This window comes from Myxine glutinosa, chromosome 14, assembly GCF_964187855.1.
Source record: "Myxine glutinosa chromosome 14, kmMyxGlut1.1, whole genome shotgun sequence".
NCBI classification, from domain to species: Eukaryota; Metazoa; Chordata; class Myxini; order Myxiniformes; family Myxinidae; genus Myxine; species Myxine glutinosa.
Window position 1 is genome coordinate 11,076,384 of NC_136274.1, and position 13,268 is coordinate 11,089,651.

The following is a 13,268-nucleotide window of genomic DNA, read 5'->3' on the forward strand; positions in this document are numbered from 1 at the left end:
GCTTTGTGGCGAAATTTGCGGAGTTGGCCCGTCCCCTCCACCGGCTTACGGAGAAGGGGACGCGATTTAATTGGACACGGGAGTGCCACGAGGCCTTCCAAAAATTGAAGGGGTGTCTAACATCCGCACCCCTTCTAGCTTACCCCACTAGTGACGGGACATTTACCCTGGACACGGATGCGAGCCAGGAAGGATTGGGCGCAGTTTTGTCTCAGACACAGGAGGGCGTGGAGAGAGTGATTGGTTATTATAGTCGGGCCTTAAGTAGGCCCGAGAGAAATTATTGCGTCACTCGCAAAGAGTTATTGGCTATGCTGGCTGCCATGAACCATTTCCACCCGTACTTGTACGGGCGGAAATTTTTGGTTAGAACTGACCATTCCTCCTTGCAATGGCTCCTTCGGTTCAAGGAACCGGAGGGCCAAATTGCAAGGTGGTTGGAAAAGTTGCAGCAGTACGATTTTGATGTGGCCCATAGGGCCGGGAAGGCCCATGGTAATGCGGACGCACTCTCTCGGCGTCCTTGTCTGGGAGAAAACTGCAAATTTTGTGCGAGACACGAGGAGAGGGAACAATTGGGCGATTCGGACCCGACCCTCGTTGTCCGGGCAACCCGGGTGAGAGGGCCAATTTTGCCACTAACCGCAGATGAGGAATTCGGAACTTTGGCATGGAGCACGGCCCAGCAGGAGGATCCTGTCCTGGGGCCAGTGTTCAATTGGGTCAAATTGGGGCAAAGACCAAAGGGGGAAGAGGTCACCCCCCTCGGGGCACAAACAAAGGCATATTGGGCTCAGTGGCAGACCCTGGAATTGAAAGGCAACATCTTGTATCGCAAGTGGGTGGAGGTTCCCTCTGATCGAACTTCCTGGCTGGTGATAGTCCCTGACAAATTCAAGAACGTCATATTGCAACAGGTGCATGGTACCCGCTCCGGCGGCCATTTGGGCAGGACAAAGACAATATCTCGGGTCCGCCGGAGGTTCTATTGGGTGAATATGGGGCGCGACATACAGGACTGGTGTCGGAGATGCGACGCCTGTTCTGCCAAAAAGGGACCAGCACGGAGGATGAGGGCCCCCCTTCAATTACATCAGGTGGGGCCCCCCTTGAGCGGGTGGCTATGGATATTCTAGGACCGCTGCCCCGCACCCGCCAAGGTAATAAGTATATCCTCGTTGTAATGGACTATTTCACCAAGTGGCCGGAGGCCTACGCCCTCCCCAACCAAGAAGCAGGGGTGGTAGCGCAGGCCTTCGTGGAAGGATTTGTGTGCCGGCATGGGATTCCACAGGAGTTGCACACCGACCAGGGACGAAATTTTGAGAGCAAATTGCTAAAAGATGTGTGCAGTCTCCTGTCAATTCGGAAAACCAGAACAACGCCTTTAAGACCTCAATCTGACGGGATGGTGGAAAGATTCAACCGAACTCTAATCCAACAACTGGCACTGTTCACCGCCACCCGTCAGGATGACTGGGACGAACATCTCCCTTACTTGCTCATGGCCTACCGAACCAGCCAGCACGGGGCCACCGCATGCAGTCCAGCGTTGCTTATGTATGGGCGGGAGTTACGGGCTCCCGCCGACTTGCTATGCGGTCCCGTGCCAGACACAGTGGTTAACCCGCCGAGGGAGGGGTACGCACGTCACCTAGAGGAAGGCATGGAGCTAGTCCATGCCTTCGCCCGCCGCCAACTCCATCTGGCGGGGGAAAAGATGAAGCGCAGGTACGACGACCGGAGCCAGGGGAGTCAATACGCTCCGGGGATGAAGATTTGGTTCTTTAATCCCCGGAGGCGGAAGGGAAGGTGCCCAAAACTCACCTCCCCCTGGCAAGGCCCAGGAGTCGTCCTGTCGCAAATCTGTGACGTGGTCATTAAGATCAAAATGGGGCCACGAGCCCTCCCTCGGATCGTCCACGCCGACCGGATAAGACCTTACACCGGCGAGCAGGCGCCCCCGTGGATTGCCTCGGCTTTAGATGCCGAGGCGGGACCCAGTACCTCTGAATAAGGGGGGCTTATTAGTGCCAGAGGACTGGGGGATTGAGGAGCGATGTGCCCGGTGGGTAAGAGTGGCATCCCTGCCACCCTGCCCAAGTGGGGCAAAGGAGCAATAGCTTATGGGGTGTATGGCAGTGAAAACTACCCCGGGTGGGTTAGGTTATATTGATAGGGCCCTAGAAGATGACAGTAGGTAACGTTAAGTTTAGTTAGTGACTGATACCTGTAGTGGGGACGCAGGTAGATTAGTATGGATGATAATGACGAGGGAGCACAATAGGTTAAAGGGACGACTGGGAAGCGCAAGTTTCAGAAGGGAGTAGTTAGCTGAGATGATGCCGTGTGTGTGAGGATTGAACAGGTGTGATTGCACAGGTGTGCAACTGGACAGGTGTGTGGAGCAGTGTGTGAGTAATGAGTGTTGTGGATCAGCGCGAATGCGCTTGGGGAGAGAAGGGTGCAGGTGGCACCAGGTGTGAGAGCACAGGTGTGCAAGTACAGGTGTGTGGAGAGAGTTGGAGTAAGTGGTACGGAGTGGTGTGCATGGTGCGAAGGTGTGAATGGGGGAAGAGTGGACCCCCATCACGGATACCCGGGGCGGGTAGTGTAAGTGTTAGGTAGAGGGTACAGGTAAATTGTGGTTGGATATTGGCATCTGTGGTGCGGTTGCAGAATGGTGTTGTGAATGGGTGCATTAGTGTTGTGGAAATGGCTGGGCGTGTAGCCTGTTAGTGTGTGTAGTTGGTTGGGCACTCCACCACTGTGAGGATGTCGGCCGGGTGGGGCCGCGGGTGGGCTCTGGGAGCCGGTAGAGTTGTGGATGGGGCCCGGGGATCCGGAGGACGGACCCGGGTGGCCCGGTGCCAGGGAGGGCACCGGGTGGGGGGAGGGCCGGAGGGCCTTCCCCAGGTAGTTAGGTTGGGGTGAGGAGCGGGTAAGCTCGGAGGCGACTGCGGCGGTGGAGGTGTGCAGGTGGGTAGACCCACTGGGAGAGGTACACGCCACAGCCCAGAAATTGTGCGAGGGCACCGGGAGATGGATCGGGGGAGTGAGACCCCAAGTTGAGGAGCGCCACAGTTTGGCCAATGGGAATTGGTTTTTAGAACCCATAGTGTAAGAGGGCCAATGGTTTGGCCGGAGAAAGACCCCGGGTAGTGTAAAGTTGATAAAGTCATTTAGGAAATAGTTAGGATTGATGAACCTGTCGCACCATACGCAGCCACTTACCTGTGGTGATGATGATGACTCCACACCTGTGTTTTCTTTGTTTTGGTGCAGGGAATGAGAATTGCTGTGAGGATTTGTGAGACGCATCACGACGTGGATGAGACATTGGGGTGATCCCATCTCTCCCTCCTTAGGAGGGACTGATGATGAATTGGTGATGGCAAATTATGATGTTGAGTTGGAGATGGCAAATTTTGAGGAAAGTTGGAAATAGCAAATTTGATTGGTTAGGAGGGAGAGAAGACGAATTTGGTTTATGGGAGGAACGGGGAAGACAGTAGGGATGTTTGTTGATTTGTAAAGTAGATGTTTATGGGTAGTGTTGTGTTTTGTGGATACAGTAAGGGGTAAGGGAGGGGCCATGTAGGTTACCTGGTGGGGGGGGGGCGTACGGTAGGAACGTACCTGTCTCACCTGGTTCCCATGTGCCCCCAGTGTGCATTACCTTACATTGCGTGCACTTTTGCGCCCTTACCACCTTACTCACTTGTCTGCTTCTTTTGTCTCCCACCTCCGAGGATCTGGCTTTGGGGTAGAGAGAGAGGAGAGAGAGGTGCTGGCTTCGCAGTTGTGGGCCTGCACTTTCGCTGTTTGCTGCTTGGATCGATACACCATATGGACCGCAATGTTTGTGGCCACCCACAATGGACCGCAGCTCTTTTGCGGCCAAGCACCACCCGTGGAAGGACCTATGGGTCAACGTGGCACCTATGCCAAACAGGTGAACCACTAACAGTTGGCCCCCTGACGGCCACAATAAAGAAATGGACGCGGTTGGCGCCTTTCTTTATTTTTCTAAGGAAGTAAGAACACCAAGTGCACCACACGAAGGCAAGACCAGCGGCAGAACATCGGCCGGCTGCGACACCACACAATGATTTATAGACACTTTATTGGTGCACCGGATGGTGCTCACTGTGTGATGGGGTGGTGCTTGATGCTTGGAAGGGGTGCTCTGCACATTATTAAAGGCCGTAGGCCACAGAGCACTCGTGGGTTGGTGTATCGATGCTAGCATGCGTGCTCTCTCTATGCATAACATCTGCATGTGTTCCTCCAAAAACAGGTCCTGGATCGTAGTGTAAATATCAGCGTAGTCTTGTGTAAATAATGCTCCCTACCGGCTGTATGTTTAGTTTGAGGATTCTTTCCGGATTCGGTTATCCTGTGGGTGTGTTTCTGTGAGGAGAAGGGTGCAACGTCGCAGGGGGACATATTTACTCATTTGTGAATATCTGTAAAACTGTCGCACTCAGGGTAGAGTTAATAGTAGAGGGAACTACATTGCGTGCCACACTAAAGTAGGTAAAAATTTATCGGGTCGGGACGCCCCGAGGGTAGAGAAGGGTGCAATGTTGCGAATATGGAATTTGGCCTCCATATCCGCTTGTAAATATTCCCCTATTTCCCCAATACTCCCCAACTATCCCCAATCCCCCATTCCCTAGTCCCATTGCCGGTAAATAACACTCTGTAGAACCGACCTTCCCCTTTTTCCCCCATTAAATGTCGTGCCCAGGTCCACCGCATCACACGTAGACAACTTTCGGACATCTTGCTAGTTATTCTTAGTCTATGTCAGTTAAGGACTCGTTTCCATTAATTATGACTCTTCGTTGCACCAGAATGTGATTATATGGCACCAGTAGTGAGTTTAGGACCTTTCCCATACCTCCTTCCATCTTCTTCCCCAAACAACAACAACAACAACAACTACAGCTACAACAACAACTACAACCACGGCGCGCGGGGGGGAGTGTGCGTCCTCCCACCAGCTCGGTTAGCCGCCATGACCATGCGCTCCACGGGGTTACCACGAAGGGGCTGGCTGTCAGCTCCTCGTCAAGGGCGGAGCCTGGTAAACCCCCCGCACGCACCCAATGAGAAGCAACGTGCCGATTCCACGAGGCGGAGCTAACGAGCCGAGGGCGTGTCACTCCCCGCCGGATATACGAAGCGACTCACCGGATGTGAGGTCAGATGCGCCCCCAGCTTGAAGAAGAGCAAGTCACTACCTCGAGCGCTGTGAGACCTCCCGCATCTCTGGACCGGACCGAGTCGATTCTGTCCCTGAGCCCAGGTGCACCTGGAGCCATCGATCCCGCCTTTCCTAGCCATCAATCCCCGTGTGAGTCAGCCTTTTGTCCCGTTTATCTGTCGTCTGTTGGGGTTAATATAAGATTGTGTCTAAGTGCTTGTCTTTCTATGCTGTACCTCTCGTCCCTGTAATCTGACCTTCCGAACGAATATAATCTCCTCCGGAGGTCTTGAGAACCGTATCCATGGTGTCGTGTCATTTTAATCCCAGCCGTGTGTCTTTTCCTTCATTGACCTAGCGTAGCGCGATTAGTCAACGTTCGGGTATAATCGGGTAACTTGTGCAGACGTGGTCATACCAAACCGCTCGGTAAATAACATCTAAGCCACGTCAGTAACAATATATATATATATATATATTAGATATACTAGCGTGACTTGGTGCACTCCGCATGCCTCACCACATGTAATTTCAGAGGCGTAGGCATCTTTAACCATTTCGTTGTCTTTTGGGTCTTCAGGGTCTTTTGGATATTCATGGTGTTTTGAGCCTTCATGGTTTTTTGGGTCTTCATTGTGTTTTGGGTCTTCAGGGCCATTTGGGTCTTCGGGGTCTTTTGGATCCTCTTGAGTCTTTAAGAATATTTTGGGTCTTCGGGGTGTTTTGCATCTTCGGGGTGTTTTGGGTCTTTGGGGTCTTTGGGGTGGTTTGGGTCTTCGGAGTGTTTTGGGTCTTCGGGGTCTTCAGGGTCTTTTGGATCTTCAGGGGCTTTTGGGTCTTTTGGGTCTTCAGGGTATTTTGGGTCTTCAAGGGTATTTTGGGTCTTCAGGGGTATGGTGGTCTTAAGGGTCTTGGGGGACTTAAAGGTCATCAAAGGTCTTTGGTTTTGGATGGATGGAAAGATCAAGGTTTTGGATGGGGGAAGATAAGAGATGGTGGTGAACAGCTGTTTTAAAGACCTGGAGGGAGGAGTGGGATTGAAGAGAGTGAGGGAGTTTGTTCCAGAGGCGGGAGAAAAGAGGAATGAAGGAGTGAAGGTGAGCAGAGAGTCTTGATTTTGGCAGTTTAACCAAAACAGGGTTGCAGGCAGATCTTGTGCGACCTGTAGGAATATTTGGGGGACAGAGCCCAGAGAGAGCTGGAGGAGCGAGGCCAGAGAGGAGTCGGTAGAAGACAGAAAGACCACCAACCTGCCTGTGGTGAGTAAGTGAAAGGCCCTCGGAGGTAGCTTCATCGCGGGAGATTCCAATGATTCTGAACGCTTTGGTTTCAACAGCGTGAAGACGAGCTAGGTGTGAGGCAGGAGCACCAGCCCAGAGGGGAGAGCAGTATTCCATTGAGCTGTGGATGAAAGCCTTGTATGTGGTGAGGAGCTCAGGTGTGCCAAGGAAGGACTTCGCACGACGGAGGATGCCCAGTCGGTGACTGGCTTTGGAGGCCAGATTTGAAATGTGGTTTTCCCAGGAAAGATCATCGCAGATAGTGAGACCCAAAAGCTTGAGTGACAGAACTTCTTGGAGAGGATTATTCAGAAAGTAGATGGGAGGGTTGTCCAGTCGGTCTTTGCGGAGAGACATCGTCAGAGTGTGAGATTTGTCAGGATTGAAAGACATGTTCCACTTGTTTGCCCAGTCTGTGATTTTGTCCAGGTCTGCAGAGAGTAAGGAGGCTGCAGACTGCCGATCCGAGGGATGAGGAATGGAGCGGCAGAGAGTGGAGTCATCAGCAAAGAGATAGAGAGGTTTTCAAGAGAGTCGGAGAGATCATTGATGAAGACCAGAAAAAGCACAGGGCCCAGAACACTGCCTTGGGGAACTCCAGCCTGAACAAGAAGAGGAGATGAGAGAAACCCATTCAGGGCCACACGTTGACTACGACTAGAGAGGAAGTCCGCCAGCCATGCGTGGAGATTTCCATGGATACCAAAGGAGGAGAGTATGGTGAGCAGAGCGGGGTGCCAGACCGTATCGAAGGCACGTGATATGTCAAGGGAGACAGCTCTAATTTCCTGTTTGGCATTGAGGACCTCCATCCATTGTTGAGACAGCAGAAGCAGCATGTCCAGAGTAGAGTGACCTGGTCTGAAACCAAATTGATGATGAGAGATCAAGCCATTGGAGAAGAGGAAAGATTTCATATCCGAAGCAATGATGGATTCCATGACTTTGCTGATAATTGGGAGAAGGCTGATTGGTCTGTCGTTGCTAGGATCTGTTTTTGCACCTTTTTTGTGTAAAGCGGTGATGTTGGCTGATTTCCAAGCAGATGGCAGATGACCTTGAGCAAAAGAGAGGGTGAAGAGAACAGAGAGAGGGAGTGAAAGAGCGGAAGAACAGGATTTTAGGACCCGTGGGCTGATGCCGTCAGGTCCAGTTGCAGAATCAGAGTCGAGGGTTGACAGAAACTTTTCCACCTTGTCAGGAGGAAAGGACACAGAGTCCACGAGCAGCTGGGTACGACTGGATACGGTGGGTACAGAGAGGGATGGGTTTGTGACACAAGATTTAGAGGCAAACACATAGGTGAGGCATTCAGCTTTTTGACGTGCAGAGTCAGCTGTGTAGCCGTTTGAGGTAAGGGAGGGGATGGAGGGGAACAAACACCAGAAACAGATTTGACCAGACGCCACCAGGATTTGGAAGAGGGAGACAGAATTGAGAGTTCGGTATTGAGAGAGGTACCCACACCCAACCAACTGGCATGGTGACAATTTAAATCACCACATATGAGGAAGAGAAAGTTGGGATGGGTAGATAGAAGTTGGTCCATATTATCAGACAGCAAGATGTAGATGGAGTCATCACTGTTTGGTGGACGGTACAACACACATATGAACAAAAGGTGGGAGCGAAGGGGAAGCCGTAGCCAGAGGTATTCCTGTGGGTGAGGTGGAGAGAGGGCAGTGCAGGGCGAGTAAGAAAGAGAGTTTTTGATAAAGATAAATTACTTAATTAATTAACTTAAACTTAATTACGTTTAAACGTAATTAAGAGTTCACGGACTGATTTTGGGTGTTAATTTTATTTGAATAAGAAGAAGACGTTTTGGTCGCATATAAACCCTCTACGTTTGGTCTATTATAATAAGATATAGCACGATATCTCAAAATGTTGCAGATGGATTACGACAAAACTTGGTGGATGAGTTGGGTAGGTGACAAGAATACACTTCTTGGTTATCCTGCGTTTCGTTTCGGTGACTGTTGTGTCTCCACCAAGTAGAAATCCTTGTAATCCACCTGACTGCATCTTACACCATACACCACATTGCAATTGTTTTCCTTTGGTGGAGGGCAGTGGGGGTCGGGATGAGGGGGTTGGGGGATGAGTGGAGAAGACGTAACCTTCACATGCACCAGTTGTTGTGTTAAGGTGTTTTGGGGGTCAAAAGCAGTTGGTGATCGTTGCAACGTCGCATTCCGGGAAAACTTTGATTTGCAATATTTGCTTTGAATCTCTTACCATTATGTCCTAATAAATGAATCATAATTTCTATCAATTTAATATAGTCGTGGACACTCCCACCCTCCAGGCAGGATTATCTTTCTTAGTTTATCTGGAAAATATAGAGCAAAATCTTATTTATATTATTCATAGGGCAAAATGGAGAAGATTGTCATGGGGCCTGCAAGGCTAACCTCCGCTCTAGCAGGGAAAATGGCCTTAAAATACCTGTGGTTTTCAGAGCTTGGACCATAGCTCAAGCCAGAGTACATGTGTGTGAAGTGAAAGTACGTGCTGGTTGCTGGCCTAGGGTGGCCATTTAAGGCCAGTTTTGGGGATGGAACAAGAGCGAGAACCGGGTTTGGAACCTCTATGTAGGCCCAAGAATTGTTAAATGTCAATTTTGCAGTTTCGGTGATATTCACGTCTGCTCCATTATAGTAACATTGCTCAAGTTCTCAATCCATACACGTGGTTGGAGGCGTGCTAAAAACATTGGAATCTCCTGTGATGAAACTAACTCCAAGGGCTTTTCACTCACTCACCGCAGGCAGGTAGGTGGTCTTTCTATCTTCTACCAACTCATTTCCGGGCTAGCTCCCCCAGCTCTGTCTGGGCTCTGCCTCCCAAATATTCCTACAGGTCGCACAAGATCTGCCAGCAAACCTCTTATGGTCAAACTGCCAAAATCAAGACTCTCTGCTCACCTTCACTCCTTCATTCCTCTTTTATCCCGCCTCTGGAACAAACTCCCTCACTCTCTTCAATCCCACTCCTCCCTCCAGGTCTTTAAAACAGCTGTTCACCACCATCTCTTATCTTCCCCCATCCAAAACCTTGATCTTTTCTACCCCCGCCAATTCACCCCAGATACACTTTTTTTGAAATACCGACTTCTTTCCTGGAAGTTCTAGCAGTGTCCTTGTCTTTTATACCTCTCCCCCCCACCCCCCAACCTTCCCATGCCACCTACCCCCAAGCTCTCTCCCTCCCACAGATCTTCCGATGTCCCTGTTCTCTGCTGTTGTACTTGTGTGCTTCCCTCTCTCTCTCTCCCCATCTTGTCTCCCGCTCCCTTTATTGTATGTTTTATGTTTTGTGTGTCCGGTTTTTTTTTTTTCTGATTGATGTTAGCTCTTACACGAGCCTCGATCTTGTATACAAAAAACCCCCCCCAAAAAAACAAAAAAAAACAGGGGCGACATCTCCAGGATTCCATGAGGCAAATTGGTTTCCATCGATTCGTCCTGTTCACGGCCACACGCACGTTTTGCATTCATGACAATTCAGTGAGAAATGTTTGAGAATATAAAACGTGTTCGTTCAACTCACAATCCAAGTTCCCTGAACACAGCGTTGTTCAACTTCGTTCGCCATCCTGCGAAAGCCAGTCACGTTCAAATGTCAACACTTTATTGCCACCGGAGAAGTGCAACTTATGAACCGATTTACAATGAAGACAGCCGGTCGCACTGGAGAAGGAACAGAATACAAATCAATGGCAAATACGACCACATGTCAATCGTTTCAATCTTCCCCAGCCCATGCTTGCACCTGCACTTGCAATATATGGTATTAAATATTGACCTGACTTTTGAAGGGCAAGTTTCAGGTCTGTCTTGAGTGTGGACAAATGAACTTCCTTCTTCCGCAGTTCGACCTGCAAGTACAGGAGGCCATCTTTTGACGAGCTCGAAGCAAACAGCGTCCGTTAGCATGCGGTCTTGTTGTCCCACAACAAATGCAACATTCCTGCTACAGTTCAGGCACAAACGAAACCTTCTTTGCTACCCACGTGACTTTTCTCCATTCATCCAGATCCCACATAACCAGGAGCAATCAGCTTCCTCCGATTCCAAAGTCAAACACCCTGCCGAATGCTAATGAAATCGCCGAAATGCGAACTACTCCATTACTCTGCATTTAATATTCTGTGCTGATGATTGTCTCATTTATAATGCAAATGAATACAAGTTGTCAAACTACAAAACTTTAACGCCACAAACTATATCTCGTTGTACTTGCGTAATGGATGCCCCGTGCTTTCGTATCATCAACCCTCTCATTGGAATTCTGACGCCTTATTTACAAATAAATAAATAAATATAAATCAGGGCTTCCTGGCATGCACAGAATCTGCCATATAAAACACAACGTCCGTTTGTGTGTTTGTACAGATGTCTGTCCCCTTTTACAAGGGTAGGTTTTAAAGGACAATCTTTTAACACGAATGTGTGTTCACTACGGTCTATTTTTGAGGAGAAAACAAACTTTTTAAACAATTGTCCATAAAAGAGTAATTATGTCTCTTATATTGGAATTGCGGACGGTGGCTTGCAAACCGAGCCTCAAGGGCGGTGTACAGAAGCTTCTTTTTTTTTTAAATATGAGATGTGCTGTACTTTGTCAGGGGCTGATAGGTTGCAAAACACAATGGGGATATTGTATCAAATTGAGGACCCCTCACAGGAGGAGCCTGGTGTTGGCTTAGCGGTTAGGGTGCCGGCTTGGGATCCTAGGATCCTGGGTTCGAATCCCGGTCGATCGCTAAATTAACACCAGGGGGGTTGACTCAGCCCGTCATCCCTCCGAGGTCGGCAAATTTGAGTACCAGCTTGCTGGGATGAATGATCCCGGTGTGTACCCCGGTTTAGAATAGGTACACCGTATCCCTGCGCATCGTAAGAGGCGACTAAGGGTTGGTGTCAGGAAGAGCATCTGGCCATAAAAAAAACATTGCCTCAAACAGGGAACCATGATTGTCATGGGGCCCGCAAGGCTAACCCCCGCTCTAGCAGGGAAAATGGCCTTAAAACGATCATTCATTCATTCATTCACAGGAACTAGTCAGCACGGAACCATTACAACTGCCATTGCCATCAAACTCCAGCAGGAGCAAAAACAGGAAGTTGGATGCTGCTGCTATACTGACACCACATAACATGAATTCACACATGAGGGACAGTCTTCCAGATTGTAGAGATGCAGAGGAGGCCCCACATCATTACGTAACAAGTCAAAATACGGATTTACTAGTACCCGACTGCAAAGCCGCAATGATCCGGCAAAGCCAAAGCCTCTTGCCACTATTTTACCCATCACTATGGCATCAGTAGGTTAGGTAGTTGGTAGTAGGTAGGTGTAGTAGGTACCGTACCTGGTTCAAAATGACACCATTTGCATTCTGGATGAGATTAAAATTTATAAAATTTCCTTCTTGATTAATTCGGTGAATTCCGTCTCAACTTCACGTCACGGAGGTCACGGCGAGGTCACGTCTTTTCGAAGCTGTTCCATGCGCTCACGCTTTCGAAGCTAAGTGATCTTTCACATTTGTGTTTTTGGCGTATCTTTATCTTTCTTTCGGTGTATGTACCTATTGGGGTGACTTTAATAGGTTTCTCGGTGTTGGTTTTTCATACCTGTGTACAGAATCGTCGGTTTTTTTCGTATTGTGTATTCTGAGGCCTAGTGTAGTGCTAGTAGTAGTAGGCTACCGTGTCCTCAGACCTTGCTTGGCTTGAGGCTTTTGTTTTTTGTCTCAGCGGTTCTTCGATCGCGCTGCAACTACTGTCGGTCTCTGTTTTTCACGGTCTTTTCACCCATACTCCCTTCTTTTAAAATCTCAAAAAAAAAAAAAAAAACATTTTTCCTTCCCTGTGCTTATCCGCTTGTACGTTCTTATTTGTTCTTTCGTTCTTCGTTCTTTTGCTCTTTCGTTCTTCGTTATTTGTTCTTTCGTTCTTCGACCACGTTCTTCGAGATCACGTGATCAAGTTGTTAATACATGTTTCATCTGTCCCCTGAAGAACTTTATTATTATGTCATATTCTATAACACTTTTTTCTACTTCTTCTATAAAAGGATGCTTTCGACTTGCTCACCAATTCTATTCATTCAAAAAAAAAATTCCATCTCTTACAGTGCATCTTTCATTCATTCCCTAAACTCTCCAGAACTCCACCCATCCTTCAGCGTCCTCAAACGTATTTTTGACTCGAATGTCTCAAGAAACTCATTTTGCAATAAATGTTCGTTTCCCATAAATCATACACTTTTCAAAATCCAATCACACCCCTCCCCTCCAAATCTTCCCCATCACCCATCTCTGTCAAATCTTCCCCCTTGCCCCTCCCCCCCAAATCTTCCCAAACACCCATCCCTTTCAAACCTCCCCCCCTGCCCCTTCCCTCCTAAACTCCCCCCACACCCCTCCCCTCCGAGACTCTCCCTCACTCCTCCCCTCCTAGACTCCCCTCTCACCCCTCCTCCTCAAAGCGTCCTCCCCGCTTCTTCCCCCTTCCAACTTTCACCTTCATCTTCCTCAACCTTCTGCCTCACTCTTCCCCCTCCTCAAATAACACCTCACTGCGCCTCACCCAAACACCATCAAACCTTTTGTCCGCCCCATTCTTCCCTTTCTCCAAGCTATTCTGTAATCTCTGACACACCTGCAACAGCTCTCCCTACCTCTTCCTCCTCTTCCACATCCTGCTCTACCGCTCCCCCCCCCCCCCCCCCTGTTCTGTATCCGATGCTCCCCCTTCCTCTTC

At 49.3% G+C, this 13,268-nt stretch overlaps 1 protein-coding gene across 4 annotated transcripts in view; it reads right to left on the reverse strand.

The window, feature by feature from the left end:
• TBC1D19 (TBC1 domain family member 19) overlaps positions 1 to 13,268 on the reverse strand; it is a 208,673-nt gene that overhangs the window by 172,480 nt on the left and 22,925 nt on the right. For 3 of the 4 annotated variants that reach the window (XM_068135177.2, XM_068135179.2, XM_068135180.2), the window contains exons 2-3: positions 10,303 to 10,375; positions 10,048 to 10,093 (exon numbers count right to left, since the gene is read on the reverse strand). In XM_068135177.2, coding sequence (XP_067991278.1) covers positions 10,048 to 10,093; positions 10,303 to 10,375 — 119 coding nt within the window. Of the gene's footprint in view, positions 1 to 10,047; positions 10,188 to 10,302; positions 10,376 to 13,268 lie in introns of all 4 variants that reach the window. The other variant, XM_078768301.1, reaches the window with a different exon arrangement.